The 13866-nt window shown below is 32.9% G+C and overlaps 2 protein-coding genes across 3 annotated transcripts in view; one reads left to right on the forward strand and one right to left on the reverse strand.

Annotated features, from left to right (window-relative positions):
* LOC134848436 (E3 ubiquitin-protein ligase MIB2-like) overlaps positions 1-13866 on the reverse strand; it is a 445218-nt gene that overhangs the window by 68028 nt on the left and 363324 nt on the right. The window lies entirely within an intron of this gene.
* Positions 1-13866, forward strand: part of LOC134848369 (ras-like protein family member 10B) — a 98595-nt gene that overhangs the window by 30997 nt on the left and 53732 nt on the right. Inside the window, exon 2 of one of the 2 annotated variants that reach the window (XM_063865791.1) lies at positions 7033-7283. The exons of the other annotated variant lie outside the window; for it this stretch is intronic. Coding sequence (XP_063721861.1) covers positions 7260-7283 — 24 coding nt within the window. The 5' untranslated portion in view covers positions 7033-7259. The remainder of the gene's footprint in view (positions 1-7032; positions 7284-13866) is intronic. 2 annotated transcript variants of the gene reach the window in all.

Here is a 13866-nt window from a genome sequence, read left to right on the forward strand (position 1 = left end):
TCAAAAAAATTTTCTGGTGTCTATGAGGTATGCTTTTCAGTCTTAAAGAGTTAGTGGAATTGTTGTTATCACTCTTTATTTTATTTTTTCTCATCGAGACTTCACTGTGATGCTTTTAAATAAAACATTAAAAATATTACTAATTTTCAAAATATTAAAGTTTAAAAACTCTTCCAATGATCTTCCAATTTTAATTGAATTCTGTCCAAAACAGAACAGACTGTAGAACAACCAACAAGTACTAAAGAATTTATCAATTATGAAAAAAAAACATTTCACAAAACAATTACCCAAAACATGCAAAAAACAGTCCGATTGATTGAAAAGGCAAAAAAGCTTCTCAAGCTGATAAGAAAAACTTTTCTTTGAAATAGTGGACGGTTTTTAAAGCCACAGCTTCTGTTCAGTTTTTTAAAAACAGTTGGCAACAATCAATTAATTTACATTTATTTTACCAGCGTAGTTCAAAAAAAATCAACGATCAAGATTTAGTTACCAATGAACCACATCAGAGTTGAAAACTTTTTTGACAGCTTGAATTTATTCCATCAACTTGGTACAATACAAGATTCAGCTGAATTATGTCTTCTACTCAATTTTTACCTTCTGTTTTCAAACCAAAAAGTCTACTTATTACTTTATCCTGAAGATATATCTCTGTCTCGGAAATATGATACCAGTGATTTTGAAGTGGCTTTGCCAAAATCAATAGCAGCGATGCATCATTTAGAACTCAAACTCAATGTTTTTCTATGAAGTGAGACAAGATGTTCATTCATCAAGTCCTATCTGTAGTTTTGAGCAATGATCCGATCCGAAAGATTCTCTAGAGAGTAGCTCTGTCCACCCGCAATCAGGAGCGTCCACAATTTAGCATCTGAAGATAACCAATCAGTTTTTATTTATTTCGAGGAAATTTTTTGGTAGATTCACCCCGCACTGACAAAAATGGTTTCCGATCAATTTAAATTGATTATAAATACTTTTCAAATCGTTCTAAATAGATTAACAATGGACATCTTTTTTATTTTAATCGGATTTTAAATTTATATGAATTTGGATGAATTTTCAGATTCACAGAAGTTGATTTCTTTTGCTAACACAGCAAAAATCATACTATATAGAAGCTTTTGAAACGAATCAAGAAAGCGGTCAATATAGATCTGATTTTGAACTAAAGAATTGCAAGGAAATCATAGAATGTTATCAATTTTTTGAAAAATGTTTGTTCTTTTTATTATGCTACCATACGCTACGAATGTAAAATAAAAAATAATGGTCTATGCATAGATGCAACACAAACTCAAAACTGATGAAATTCGAATAAAAAAATTTGTTTTTTTTTCCCGAGTATTTAAGATCAACTTAAATCGATTTCAAGTTGATCCAAACAAATCTTTATCTTTTCCTTTTATTTTTCGTAGTTTTTCATTCTAAAATTGATATAAATTTAATTTAAATACGTGTTTCATACTAAAATGATTCTAATTCAATCCATTAGTTTGGGACTTCCCAAAAACAACAACAAGTTAGATTCGACAGCCTCACCTACACACAATAAAAAGTTCAAGGAGAAGGAAGACGCTGAAATTTTGTTTGAAAAAAAACGGGCACAGAACAAAAATTAGCAGGATCAATGATATTAGGTCGAGACTATTGAAAACCTGAAAACAATGGAGTTCTACAAAGAAGTATCAATACGAGACCAACCTGTTTCTATTGTGAATTTTAAGCCTTTTCCGCAACAAGGACGCTTTCTATTTTCTTCTTTTGTTCTTTCGGTTTCTTTGATTGTTACGAAGAAAGTTTGAAGACATGTCTCTGGATTCCAGAGAACAACACTTACCAAATTATTTTGCGCCTATCCAGTGCACAGTTTGGCCTCGTACTGATTGCCCGGGTTGACCAAAACTTCTTATCATACAATTTCCATATATGAGAAACTTCTTGTCATACAATTTCATACAATTCCATACGTACAGAAAATTGTATGAAAACTCTATGATAAGCATTTTTCCATATATGAAAATTGTATGATAGGTGTTTTCCCATAAACCAAAAATTTTGATTTTTTCTTTCTAAATTTAGTTTCTGAAAAATTTTCAGTTGTAGTTGCAACCGAGCACAAGTGACAAAGACCTTGGTTACTCAAAACACCAAAGGTTGGACGGTCTTGCATTTACACTGCATAGCAAACGACCTGAATTTGGCTGTCTTTCACAATTGATATAACAAAAATAACAAACTTATATTTTTTGGCAAAATTTTTTAATGATGATTATATTAAATTTTTGAATTTTCAAATTATCAGACATTGATCAAGGCGTACATTAACACCCCATACTAAAGAAAGAGGAATTTTTAGCGTTTTTGAAAAAAAAAATTCAGTGAAAAGAAAATAAAAGCCAATTTTATCGTATCCAGGACTACGTTATGCACACAAAATATTAACTTTTGCATGCAAAAATTTTTTTTCGAAAAATGTTTGTTTGCGTACGAAAATCGATTTGCGGTTTAAAAAAAATAATAATTTTTGGGCCAAATTTTCAAAATTACTTCGCCATCAAAAAAATGCCAGTCATACAATTTCCATATATGGGAATTGTATGATAAGCATTTTTTTCAAAAAAAGAAAACCTCAGTTTTTTATCACCAGATTGTTTTTTTAGAATCAAACAGCCACAGAAATGAGTTTATACCAGTTTTCAACCATTTTTAGAAATTGTATGAAAATTGTATGACAAGCATTTTCCCACACACTTGATGTATGGAAGTGTATGATAAGCATTTTCGGTGTATGGAGGTCAACCCGGGTGATTGTACTATTTTCTTGGTCCAGTTCTCTCAAGTTCAGCTTTTTTCTGGTATCCCTGGTTCACTCGTTTTCAGATTTTCTCTAAGAAATTCGATTTTAGTTTTTTTTTCATTTTCAGTTTTTTTATTGTTAATTATGCTCACATATGATACTGTGAAGCGCAAATCTTTTATCGGAATCTAGAGATTTAATTCAAAAGGTTCAATTACTTTCAAAATGATTTCACGTTTACGTAATGTTTTGTTTGGACTAAATTTGGTTTGAGAAGCGGTTAGAATTAGCTTTAGGGTGAGTTAACGATGAAACAATTGTAAAGACCCTCAACCAATCGAATTTTTTCTTTTTGGCGACTTACTTCTGAACTTAAAAAAATTTAAAGCAAAACTGCTCATGACAGTGGATCCCCGATTGATCTGACTTCTATTATTTCATGATACAGTTTCGAAAAAAATGTGAAAATACAGTTTTGAAAAGTTTAAAGAATTTTTGAGTTGCTTTGAAAACTAATTCGCACACAGTAGAGTACAAAATTGCTGGTTAAAAAATCTAAAATTCTCTTGGAGATTAAAAAAATCCAGGGCCAGCTCAACTATTTCACCATTTTATTCAAAAACTGGATATATACTGCCGAGACGGTTCAAACCCATAATTTCGGACATAACTTTTTCTGCTCCGGCTCTTTCGATCAAACATTAAATCCATTATACTTTTTGCAGTGGGCAAAACCTAATCAAATTTGTTTTTTGTATGCTCAAATGAGCAATCACAGATTAGATCCTGAAAGATTTCGCAGGATTTTGGCTTCGTATTAATGGTAGAGAAAATTAATTTCTTTTTGCTGACGCTTTTGATTGACATTTTAGGTCAGAGTAATGGCCAATAATTTCACTTTTTGATGCTTGTGCCTTTGGAAGGGTAGGAAGGATATTTGGCTGATCGGGACGCCCACTAATGAGAGAAAATGGAGGGTTTGAGTTGCTGTCTGTCGCTTATGGCGGTAATCTCAGTAACACTAAAATGACGTTTTTTATTCCTACCACATATCATAGGAGTTGACTAAGAAGGTATTATGAAGACCCTTTGAGAACAGATTTTATTCACTTGGCTATCATTTGTGAAAAAATTTGATATTTTGGAGAAAATTTTAGTCGCGTAGCTTCCACATGAATATACAACTTCATGGGGGAAGAATGCTAGTCATACAATTCTCATACATGAGTGTTGTATGACTGGCATTTTTTTCGGTGTTCGGAGTTCAACCCGGATATCCAGGTATTTTTGAGTATTTTCAGGTAGTTTAATTGCTGTTTGACCAGTAGCGTATTGAAATGGAGTGGCTAAAAGAAGCCAAACTGTGCACTGAATAGGCGCTCAATTTTGTGTCTGTATTTTTCTGGATTCATAGACAAACCTTTAACAAATCTTTGTTCCAAAATACAAGTGGATTCCACGTACAAATACCTGTAACGTAGGTTTTGTCGGCACAATTGTTGTGTCGCGGATTCCGCAACAAGCGAATATATCTAACTGTTCGGGATTCCGCAACTTTAACTGAATTCCACAAAATTTAAAAGTAAAATCCGCAAAGGTAAGTGGAATCCGCAAATGTAAGTGGAATCCGCAAAATTTGTAAGCAAAATCCGCAAATGTTCACAGATTCCGCAAACTGTAAGTGGACTCCAAATTGTTTGTTACCAAACTTGCATATGTAGAATTAAAAGCTAGATTTGAAATTCTTATCTATAGGAATGCGGAATATAAAAGAAAGGACAACCATTTTCAGCGGAATCCACGAACGAATCTCAAAGCATTGGTTAACTAAATCGTTGGATGTCACCTTTTAGTGTTTTGGAAACACAACGCCGAATAAATTCAATATTTGGAGTCATTAGGTTGAAATACAACGCACAGAATATTGCCGAATTAGGTCAGTATTTGGGATTGCATCAATCCCAAACAATGGTTTTGGAAACACAACACCGAATTTACACAACACCAAATAAATTGTGTTTTGGAAACACAACGTACAGCATGTCGCTGAGTTAGGTAAGTATTTGAGATTGGATTAATCCCAAAAAATGGTCAGTAATTGGGGTTCCATCAATCCCAAATATTGATTAAGTTGATTTCAATTCTAGTCACTTCATGAGGGCAGTATTTGAGACAAGTCGAAAGTGGAAACAAATCATGAGTGTTTTGTTTGAATATATGATGCTACAGTTTTCTGAATAGCTAACACCTAATGGCAAATAAAATGCAGATTCCACTTACATTTTTTTTACCGGTTTCACCGACAGTTGCGGAATCCACAACAGCTCAATTTAACTATACACGTGTCCTATTTTTTGACTGTAGAAAACCACAAATTGTTCTGGATTCCGCAAAAACGGTTGCGGATTCCGCAACTTTGCTCGTCTTTGGAGCTATTTTGAACGGTACAGTGTACTAAAGCAAAAAAGATAAATAAAAAATGTAGCAGATTCCGCGACAAACCTGATGTTAGCCTGTTGCGGAATCCGCTTACAATGCACAGAATACACAGTTTGGCCTCGCAATGTCTAGTTTTTTGTTATCAACGTGCTGATCAAACCCTAAATTAGTTTTTAATGCAATGTTGGTCATCAATTTGTTCTAAGTTGACGGGAAAATGGGGAGAAGCCCTGTATTCGGGTGATATACTTTTTTTTCCGCAAAAAATAAGGTACCACAATTAATCATTTGAATGGATCGAGTGATGTATCAATTTGAAACATGATTATAACCACCAGCGGATTTGAGGGGGGAGGACCATCGCCTCTTGTCCTCAGAGATTCGACCCCCTGCCGAACCAGAGTGTCACCGTTTTCTAACTGTTTTACGTTATCCATTTTTGGCTGGTAGACCCTAAAATTTTTCTAAAGGTGCCTCCGGCGCAGAAATTACTAAAATCTGGGGGAAGCGCGCGCCAAAAAAAACGCTATTTTTAGACCAAAGTTTTCAAATAAAAACCCTAAAAGTCCTTTTTCGGGCCTGTTTTTTCAACATTTTGCCTGTGGAGCAGAAAATTTGGTCAAAATAGGGTTTTTATAATGATTTGTAAGTGCTCGGAAAATCAGTTTGGTCGACCTAAAGAAAAAAGTTGATAAAATTTCGAACATTTTCTGAAACTCAGCGCCCCTTCGAGAAAACCTTAGATCAGCCCCTGATTAAAACTCTGAATCATAATTTGATAGAGAATTAAAAACTTTCGAAAAAACTCCAATGTTGAGAAACCTGGTTTAAATTTTTCGAGGTGCAGATCAATTTTGAGCGATTCAAGCGACCCGTTAACCTTCGTGAAAATTCAATTCTTTTAAAATTTAATTATTTCACCATTTCTTGGTACCAGAAGTTTGGGGAAAAATTAAATTACTTATTGCCCAAAAAATTAGTAAGAAATTTTTTTTAAAGATTTTTTTCCTTTTTTCTTTGTCATTCAATTTTTTAGACAAATGTTGCATATTATGCCTCTTTCGCTAACTTTCTACGCGTTTGCAGAGTTCTCTTATCACAATAATCACTAAAATGACATTAATTTGGAAAGAACCTTATGCAGTTTGCAGTTCATTATGAATGTGGTCGTAACATTCTGTGCTACTTGCCCAGCAACTGGCTATCCTTCTATTTTTATTCTCACAGTTTGTATTACTTAGCGTTCTGCTGGAGCACCAATCTTTTCAATGCTCCACCTCTTTTTTCCATTGAATGGCTTACATCTAAAAACGACCATGTCAACAATATCAATTCTCCCTTATTCCGCAAACAACTTTTAGATCCATATCGAAAATACAGCGAGGAATAAGGTCTTTTGTCAGTTTTTGTAATATATCCATTCCTTTGAAATAAGGAGAATTTTGAGTACACACTTGGGATTGATATACGAAAAAAGCGGAATAAAAACTAAATCGTAAAAAGTATCAATTTGTGCATTACACGAATTTTTTTCCAAAGTAAAAACTTTTATTATCGACCAATTTTATTAGCATTCAATGTTATTTGCTATATGAGGTATCTGCAAAAATGCACAAATAATAACTATATTTTTGAAAAAGCAATTTTCGAGTCGCTTTAGTGACATTGTAGTTCATTTTTCGAGTGACTTCTAAAGTAAAGAGCCTCAAAGTATTATCTGCAGTTTTCATTTCAGCAATTTTTTACGATTGCAATTTTTGCTGCAATTTCTATCCTCTTTGCTCTAGTAATTACCCTGGTCATCAATCTACACAGAGATCATTAACATGCTACCTATTCTGCGTCTACCATTCCCTAGAATACTTATCTCGAGTTGTGTCAAAAAGATATTCGAGCAACCCATTTAAATGCCACAATCACGACTGGAATAATGGAACGTCAGATTTGACGTAAATTGGCACACTTATTTGTGAATAGCCCAGAATTCTGCTTAAGCTCTTCAGAAAACGACGAAATGAACAACGAATCATCACAAAATGTAAGTTCTGGAATTATACTAACATATATTATGTTGATACTTATGCTAATCACTGGTCTATTATTTCAGTGTATAATTAATGGCAAAAACTGCGGACAGACAGAAATAATTCAGAAAAGTAAATGACATAGTGCTGATTTAAATTAACCGGACAAAACGCATAAAACTTGAACTTTAGATTAAATTGTTCTCAGATTGGGATGACTTTAGACAAGAAATGATCAGGTCAAAACTGGCTTCAAATTTCAGCATAAATAACATTGGTCAATTTGTTTAACGAAAAACGTGCTAAAACATTTACACAAAAGCACTATTTTCGGATTTTCGGATACAAATATTTCCAAAACTTTATATAACAAAATTGAACTTTTGACTATGAAACGAATTTAAATTTAATTTTAGAAAAATCATTTGGAGGCATGACTATACACTCGATAGACGCACAGTTTTGTTTCTGTATGTTCTTAGATTCCAGAAACTAATCTTTATACATGATACAAAATGTAATTGGATTCCACTAACAAAATTTTCGTGGATTTTGCGTACAAATAACTGTAACGTAAATTTTGTCGGCACATTTGTTGTTGAATATAGGTTGTTGTTCTGAATTCCGCAAAAGGAATCCGCAAATGTAAGTGGATTCCGAGTTTTGCGTTTTACTGAACTTGCATATGAACAAATAAAAGCTAGAGCTGGAACTCTTCTCTTTTGCAAGGAAGAATTTAAAAGCAAGGGCTTAATCCTTGTCAGCGTAATCCACGAACTAATCTTAAAACATCGGTTAACTAAATCAGTGGATTTCATCCTTAGTATCTGGATACATATCCCAGCAAACAACTTTTGAGATCCTTGTTTTGGAAACACAACACCGAATAATTTCATTTGGGGAGAATGTTTAAAAGACAACGCACAGCATATCGCCAAATTATGTCAGTATTTGGGATTCCATCGATCTCAAACATTGATCAGTAATTGGGATTGTAATGGAATATTATAGAATGAATATCGAATAATTTCTTTATTTGGAGTCATTAGGTTGGAGTCAAATACTGGAATATTATAGAAGGAATATCGAATAATTTCATTATTTGGAGTCATTAGGTTGAGAGTGTTTAGAAACCCAACGCATAGCAAATCGTCAAATTAGTTCAGTATTTGGGATTCCATCGATCCCAAATACTGGTCAGTATTTGGGATTGATGGAATAGAAAGAATATGGAGTTATTTCATTATTTGGAGTCATTAGGTTTGAGAGTGTTTAGAAACACAACGCACAGCATATCGTCGATTTAGGTTAGAATTTGGTTTTTCATCGATCCCAAATACTGGTGAGTAGCGGGGTTTCCATCAATCCCAAATACTGAAGCTGGGTGTTGGACAGAAATTGAGATCGAACGTTAGGCGTAGTAATTTAGTAATTGAGATTGAACTTAGTAATTTAGTAATTTAGTGTTTGAGATTAAACTTGCTGGTGAAAACCTAGTAATTAAAAGATATGACTCTAAACGCTACAACATATATACATATATGTAAACGGATTCCGCAAACAAAATACGGATTTCACTTACATTTTCGGGATTCCGCTTACAATTGAGGATTCCGCATCAGCTCAATTTAACTATACAATTATTATTTGTTTGTGAGTTCCACAAGTTGCTCTGGATTCCGCAAAAACGATTACCGATTCCGCATATTCGTTTATTTTGTGGAGCGATTTTGAGCAGTACGGTCTTTTAGGTATTTGTTTGTGGAAACCAAAAAAGAAAAGAAGATCAAAGAAAAGTAGCAATGTTGCGGATTCCGCGACAAATCTGATTTTGGCTTGTTGTGGAATCCACTTACAAAACACAGAATGCACATTTTGGCCCCGTAATGACTGAGACCATTATACCTTTTTGAATTTTGTTGGGAAAAGCAAGAGCCTCACTTTGGCATTTTGTCCGCAATTGAATCAATCGTTTTATCGAAAATTTTGGTTAACTATAAACCAAAAAACGTAGTTTTGGGGTAAGATTTTGGGCTCAATTTTTGCGAAATAAATTACACCATATTAGTTCTTTCTGTTCGACTTCTAATCAATTTTATCAACGAACTTTCTTGTCTGCAGTCAATCCAATTTTAGAAAAACGCGTTTTAAAAGCCATGTAATAATCGTTTTGTCCGGTTAGTTTTTAAATTGGCACTGTATTTTTGCATCCAAACGCTACTTTTTTTGGAAAGTATGTCTTGATGTCGCCTAAATATTCAAATTTGCCTGCAAAAATTGTTCAAAGCTAGCAGATGTTTGTGCAACTCTCTATAAGTTGTGCTATACTCCATGTTGAATATTTCACCACTCGTAAAGTTTAGGACAACCATTTGAATAAGCTTTAAAAATTCAAAATAAAGCGAGCTTATGACTAATAAATTCAATGGGTACCGATTTTTGTTTTTCTTTTATCAAAACTTCATTGTTAAAAAGCTGGCTCCAAAAAAAAAGATTTTAGCGCAAGATTTGTGCTGGGGGTGATTTCTTTTTGGAAAAAAATCGTTTTAAAGTGGGTAAGTGTAAATCAACTGCTCTGCATAAAAAATGATTTCAACAGATTCTTACGTAACAGAAAAACGATTTTATTAGATTTATGCTAAGTAAAAAATTGTGGCGATATGCTACAATGCATGGTGATTTTGAGTACAGTGCATGCATTACAACCCGCACCGATATTGTCATTATATGTTCAGCATCTATAAAATGAAAAAATAATTGATTATAATCCATTAAAAATGTATTATAATTCTAAAATTTTTTATCCCAATAAAATCCATTATATTCCATTATATATAATGGATTTTTTCGAGAGGTTATTCATGAAATTTAGAGTTTTGTTCAAAATTATCTCAATTCCTGTTTAGTGTAGTTGCTACGTGTTATGTTTCATAAAATGTTACATTTAAGAAAAAAAATTATATTTTTTTGTCTCTACTTTTTCTAATTCATCGTAGTTTAACACTTCATTTTACCCCCCAGCCAGTTAAGCCCCCAGTACCCAGTATACTACCACCCACCAGTTTACTACCCCCCACCCCAGTTTACCCCCCTCCAGTTTACCCTTTACCCTGCCCCTTTAGTTGGGGGGAGGGGTGGGGTAAAAAGCTTGAGGGGGCGAGGGGACGAAGTTGAGACATGGCATTTAGTAAAAGACAGGGCATAAATTCTGCAAACTTCTCGCAAAATTTACAAAATTTTGCAAAAATAATCGAATTTAGTTCTAAAAAGGAAATGGATTATAATCAATTATAATTGATTATAATGGGTTTTCATTTCAAAATAATCAATTATATAATGGATTATCTTATAATAATCGATTATAATAATCGATTTCAGTGACAAAAATAATGGATTATAATTGATTATAATGGATTTTAGTGGTTAATATTTGTTCAAAAATAATCGATTATAATGGCTATTGAATCGATTTCGTGGTCTGAATCTTACACCCGTAAAGGATTATAATCAACTATTTTTGTCTCGGGAATCCATTATAATTGATTAGAATCCATGGGCGCTCGGTGCGGGAAGGCCAAACTATGCAATGGATAGGTGCACAATTTAGTGTCTGTATGTTTCTGGATTCCAGAGACAAGTCTTTAAACATGTTTAAAAAATTTCGGAACGTTCAAAGAAATTGAGAGAACAAAAGAAGAACAAAGGGAGCGTCCTTGTTGCGGATTTCTTTTACAATTCACAAAACGCACAGTATGGCCTCGTTTGTGAATTAATTTTGAGAATTATGATGCATAATATAGTCATTTCATTTTCAATCATTTATATAATATGATACGTAGTTTTCAATATATGCTTTGATAGTTTTCGAAAACGCATTTTTCTGTCTGCCAGATAAAATGTTTTCTAAAACTCAAATTGTACACTTCTTTGCAAAAATCTTTGGCTTTTGAAATAAATTTTAAATTCTGTTTGTAGTATAACAAAAAGCGATCCAGTTATTCAACTTAATCCCGAAACCATTTTTGATCCCACTGTTCTTATAGCAAAATTTTTGATCACAAAAAAATCGAACAACACTTACTTTTCTTAATCAAAATTATTGATTGCAGCAAAGCTTATGTAGCAAAGCTTTGCAGAAACACTGTATGATTTAGAAAAAAGTTGAGCAGAAAAAAATGTTATACAAATTTTTGGGGCAAAAAAGTTACCCGGGTTAACCAAAAGTCACTGTATTAAGAATTTTTTTTATAAGAATCTTACAGCTTCTTACAAAAATAGCCTCAAAGAGTGTTACAAGATAGGGTCCATTTCTTGCAAGATAATTGTAGGATAGTGACTTTTCTTACAATTTTTTCACAACAAGTTTTGAAGTTCTCCGCTGTCCCAGTTATCAATAATGGAAACTTCTAGGTCAAAAGACTCGTTTATCTAGATGAGTTTGTCGAAGTAACCATTAACTAGAGAAAGCTAATTTTTGCTGATAATCAGAATCATTGTAGATGTATACCTGAACCCCACATACGACACGCCCAAAGCTATATAACATGACTCATCAGAGTTGATTTTTAGTTGTCTCCAAATTAATTTTGAACCACTAAATCAGTCTAACTACAAAAAAATGTTTCTTTTGATTTTTTTGTTCGACTTGCATACACGATAATCACTATCTAAAGTTTTTCACATGCACAGTTTTGAAAAATCATAAAGTTTGGTTAAACTGACTTTTATTTGTCACTATGGTTTAGAAACAAATTAAATGTATTTTGGCGCTTATTTTAATTTTGGTAAAAAGGTTCTATCTTGAACTTTTCTTATAAACAAGTTGTATGATAGCGGAAATTTACTAAAAATCGTATAACTAATTCTAAGGGAAAATTTTTGTGGGATGGTCAACCCGGGTAATTTTAAGGTATTTATAAGAATAGAGTAAATGTTTATGATGGAAGAAAGCTTGGTTAAAAACTTTTTTCGATATAAATTTATCGTTATCCAAAAAAGGATGTTAGCGTTAAAATGTAGAACTCTTGATCACATGTTTTTTTTTTCATAACAAAACCTGGCATGCTGACTATATGGGCCATGACAATATAGTTAGTCGTAATACTTAACAATGTAAAAATCACTCCTTGAACCATAAAAATGCGTTGGTGCGGAAAAAAATCCGAGAGGAAGACTTTTAGAAAAAAAAATACAACAGTTACTGTTATACAAGGTGAAGCAAATCTCAATTTAGCAATTGCAACCTTCAAATTTTGAATTATTACGTAGTCATTGATTAATCGATCATTTTAGAAACTTATGGAGATAAACCTTGAAAATCTCTTCTAATTAATCGTTTTATGGGGATATTTTTGCAGGATTCTAGGGAGAATATGTATTTAACTTTTATGTCAGTCGAGCTTTATGTTAGTCGTGTGGCCAGTAGTTATGCCATAAAACTCAGTGCTGCTATCAAACGCAACAAGAGTGCTCGTATACTGGGCAAATCCCAGAATGTTTCTTTAGACTGCCCCTAATCCTCATGGAATAATTTTTGAGAAAAGAAAATTTTGAAAAACAATAAATTTTGAACAAGATGAAAGATCAAGTGGGAAAATAATGCGACTAATTAGCTAGCCTTAATTAAATTTGGAACGATTTTGTTGTGCCCGTTAATTGGCCACGCATAAATAACTTCGCGTTACGTTCTCAAGATTATGCTTTCGAGTTAAAATCAACAAAGCTCGCATAAATTAGTCCAGAGCGTGACCAAATTGGAAACATTCAAACTTCCAAAATTTTGCAAAAAATGATTGGAGGTAAAATAAATTATTAAATTAGATTTTAAGGAGTCGATATCTTCATTGAAGCATAATTTTTTTTGTTAAAATTTTTTAATTCAATTGCTGAAAAATGGCTGAATATAAAAACTAAATCAAACATGAATATTCTGTTTTCTTCGAAAGTCGGAAAAATAATTATCCCAAACTGACCTGCTGGCCAATAAATTTTCTTAAATTGAGTTGTTAAAAACTCAAAGTTTCTGAAAGAGGACTAAAGAGAATGCGTACACTCTTTTCTATTTCCCCTTACAATTGAATATACGCTTCAGAAGGCTCTCTTGTCGTAACTTAATCAAATTATTCATCGTTTACAAAATAACATTTCTAGAAAAGTGACGAATTTCACAAAAAGTTACGCATACGTTCAAAATTGCTGCGAGAGTGAAAAATTTGCATATTAGGGTAATAGCAGAGGAGCAAAAAAACGGAAAAAATATGATTATGCAATCGGTGCGATTTTTTAAAAAATTTTAAATTACCTGAAAAACAATGATGTCTCTTGAGCTCATAAATGAAGTTATATTTGATCTTTTTTTGTGAAGCTTTTGGAGTTGGGAGATTTTGGAGTTGAGAGTTGCCTATTTGTGCCAATTTTTGCAGACGGATTTTTCCATTTTTTATACTTGGTAGTTCTAGATCCAATTGTGGCTGAAATCGTGATATTCTGTTGTCAGTTTTCTCCCAGTGAGTTTTTCACATACTCGTTCACTGGTTCACTCTGCAAACTTTTATTTCAAATTGACATCATCATTATAAAGAGTTTGCAATCTAAAAA

This window comes from Symsagittifera roscoffensis, chromosome 1 (assembly GCF_963678635.1).
Source record: "Symsagittifera roscoffensis chromosome 1, txSymRosc1.1, whole genome shotgun sequence".
NCBI classification, from domain to species: domain Eukaryota; kingdom Metazoa; phylum Xenacoelomorpha; order Acoela; family Convolutidae; genus Symsagittifera; species Symsagittifera roscoffensis.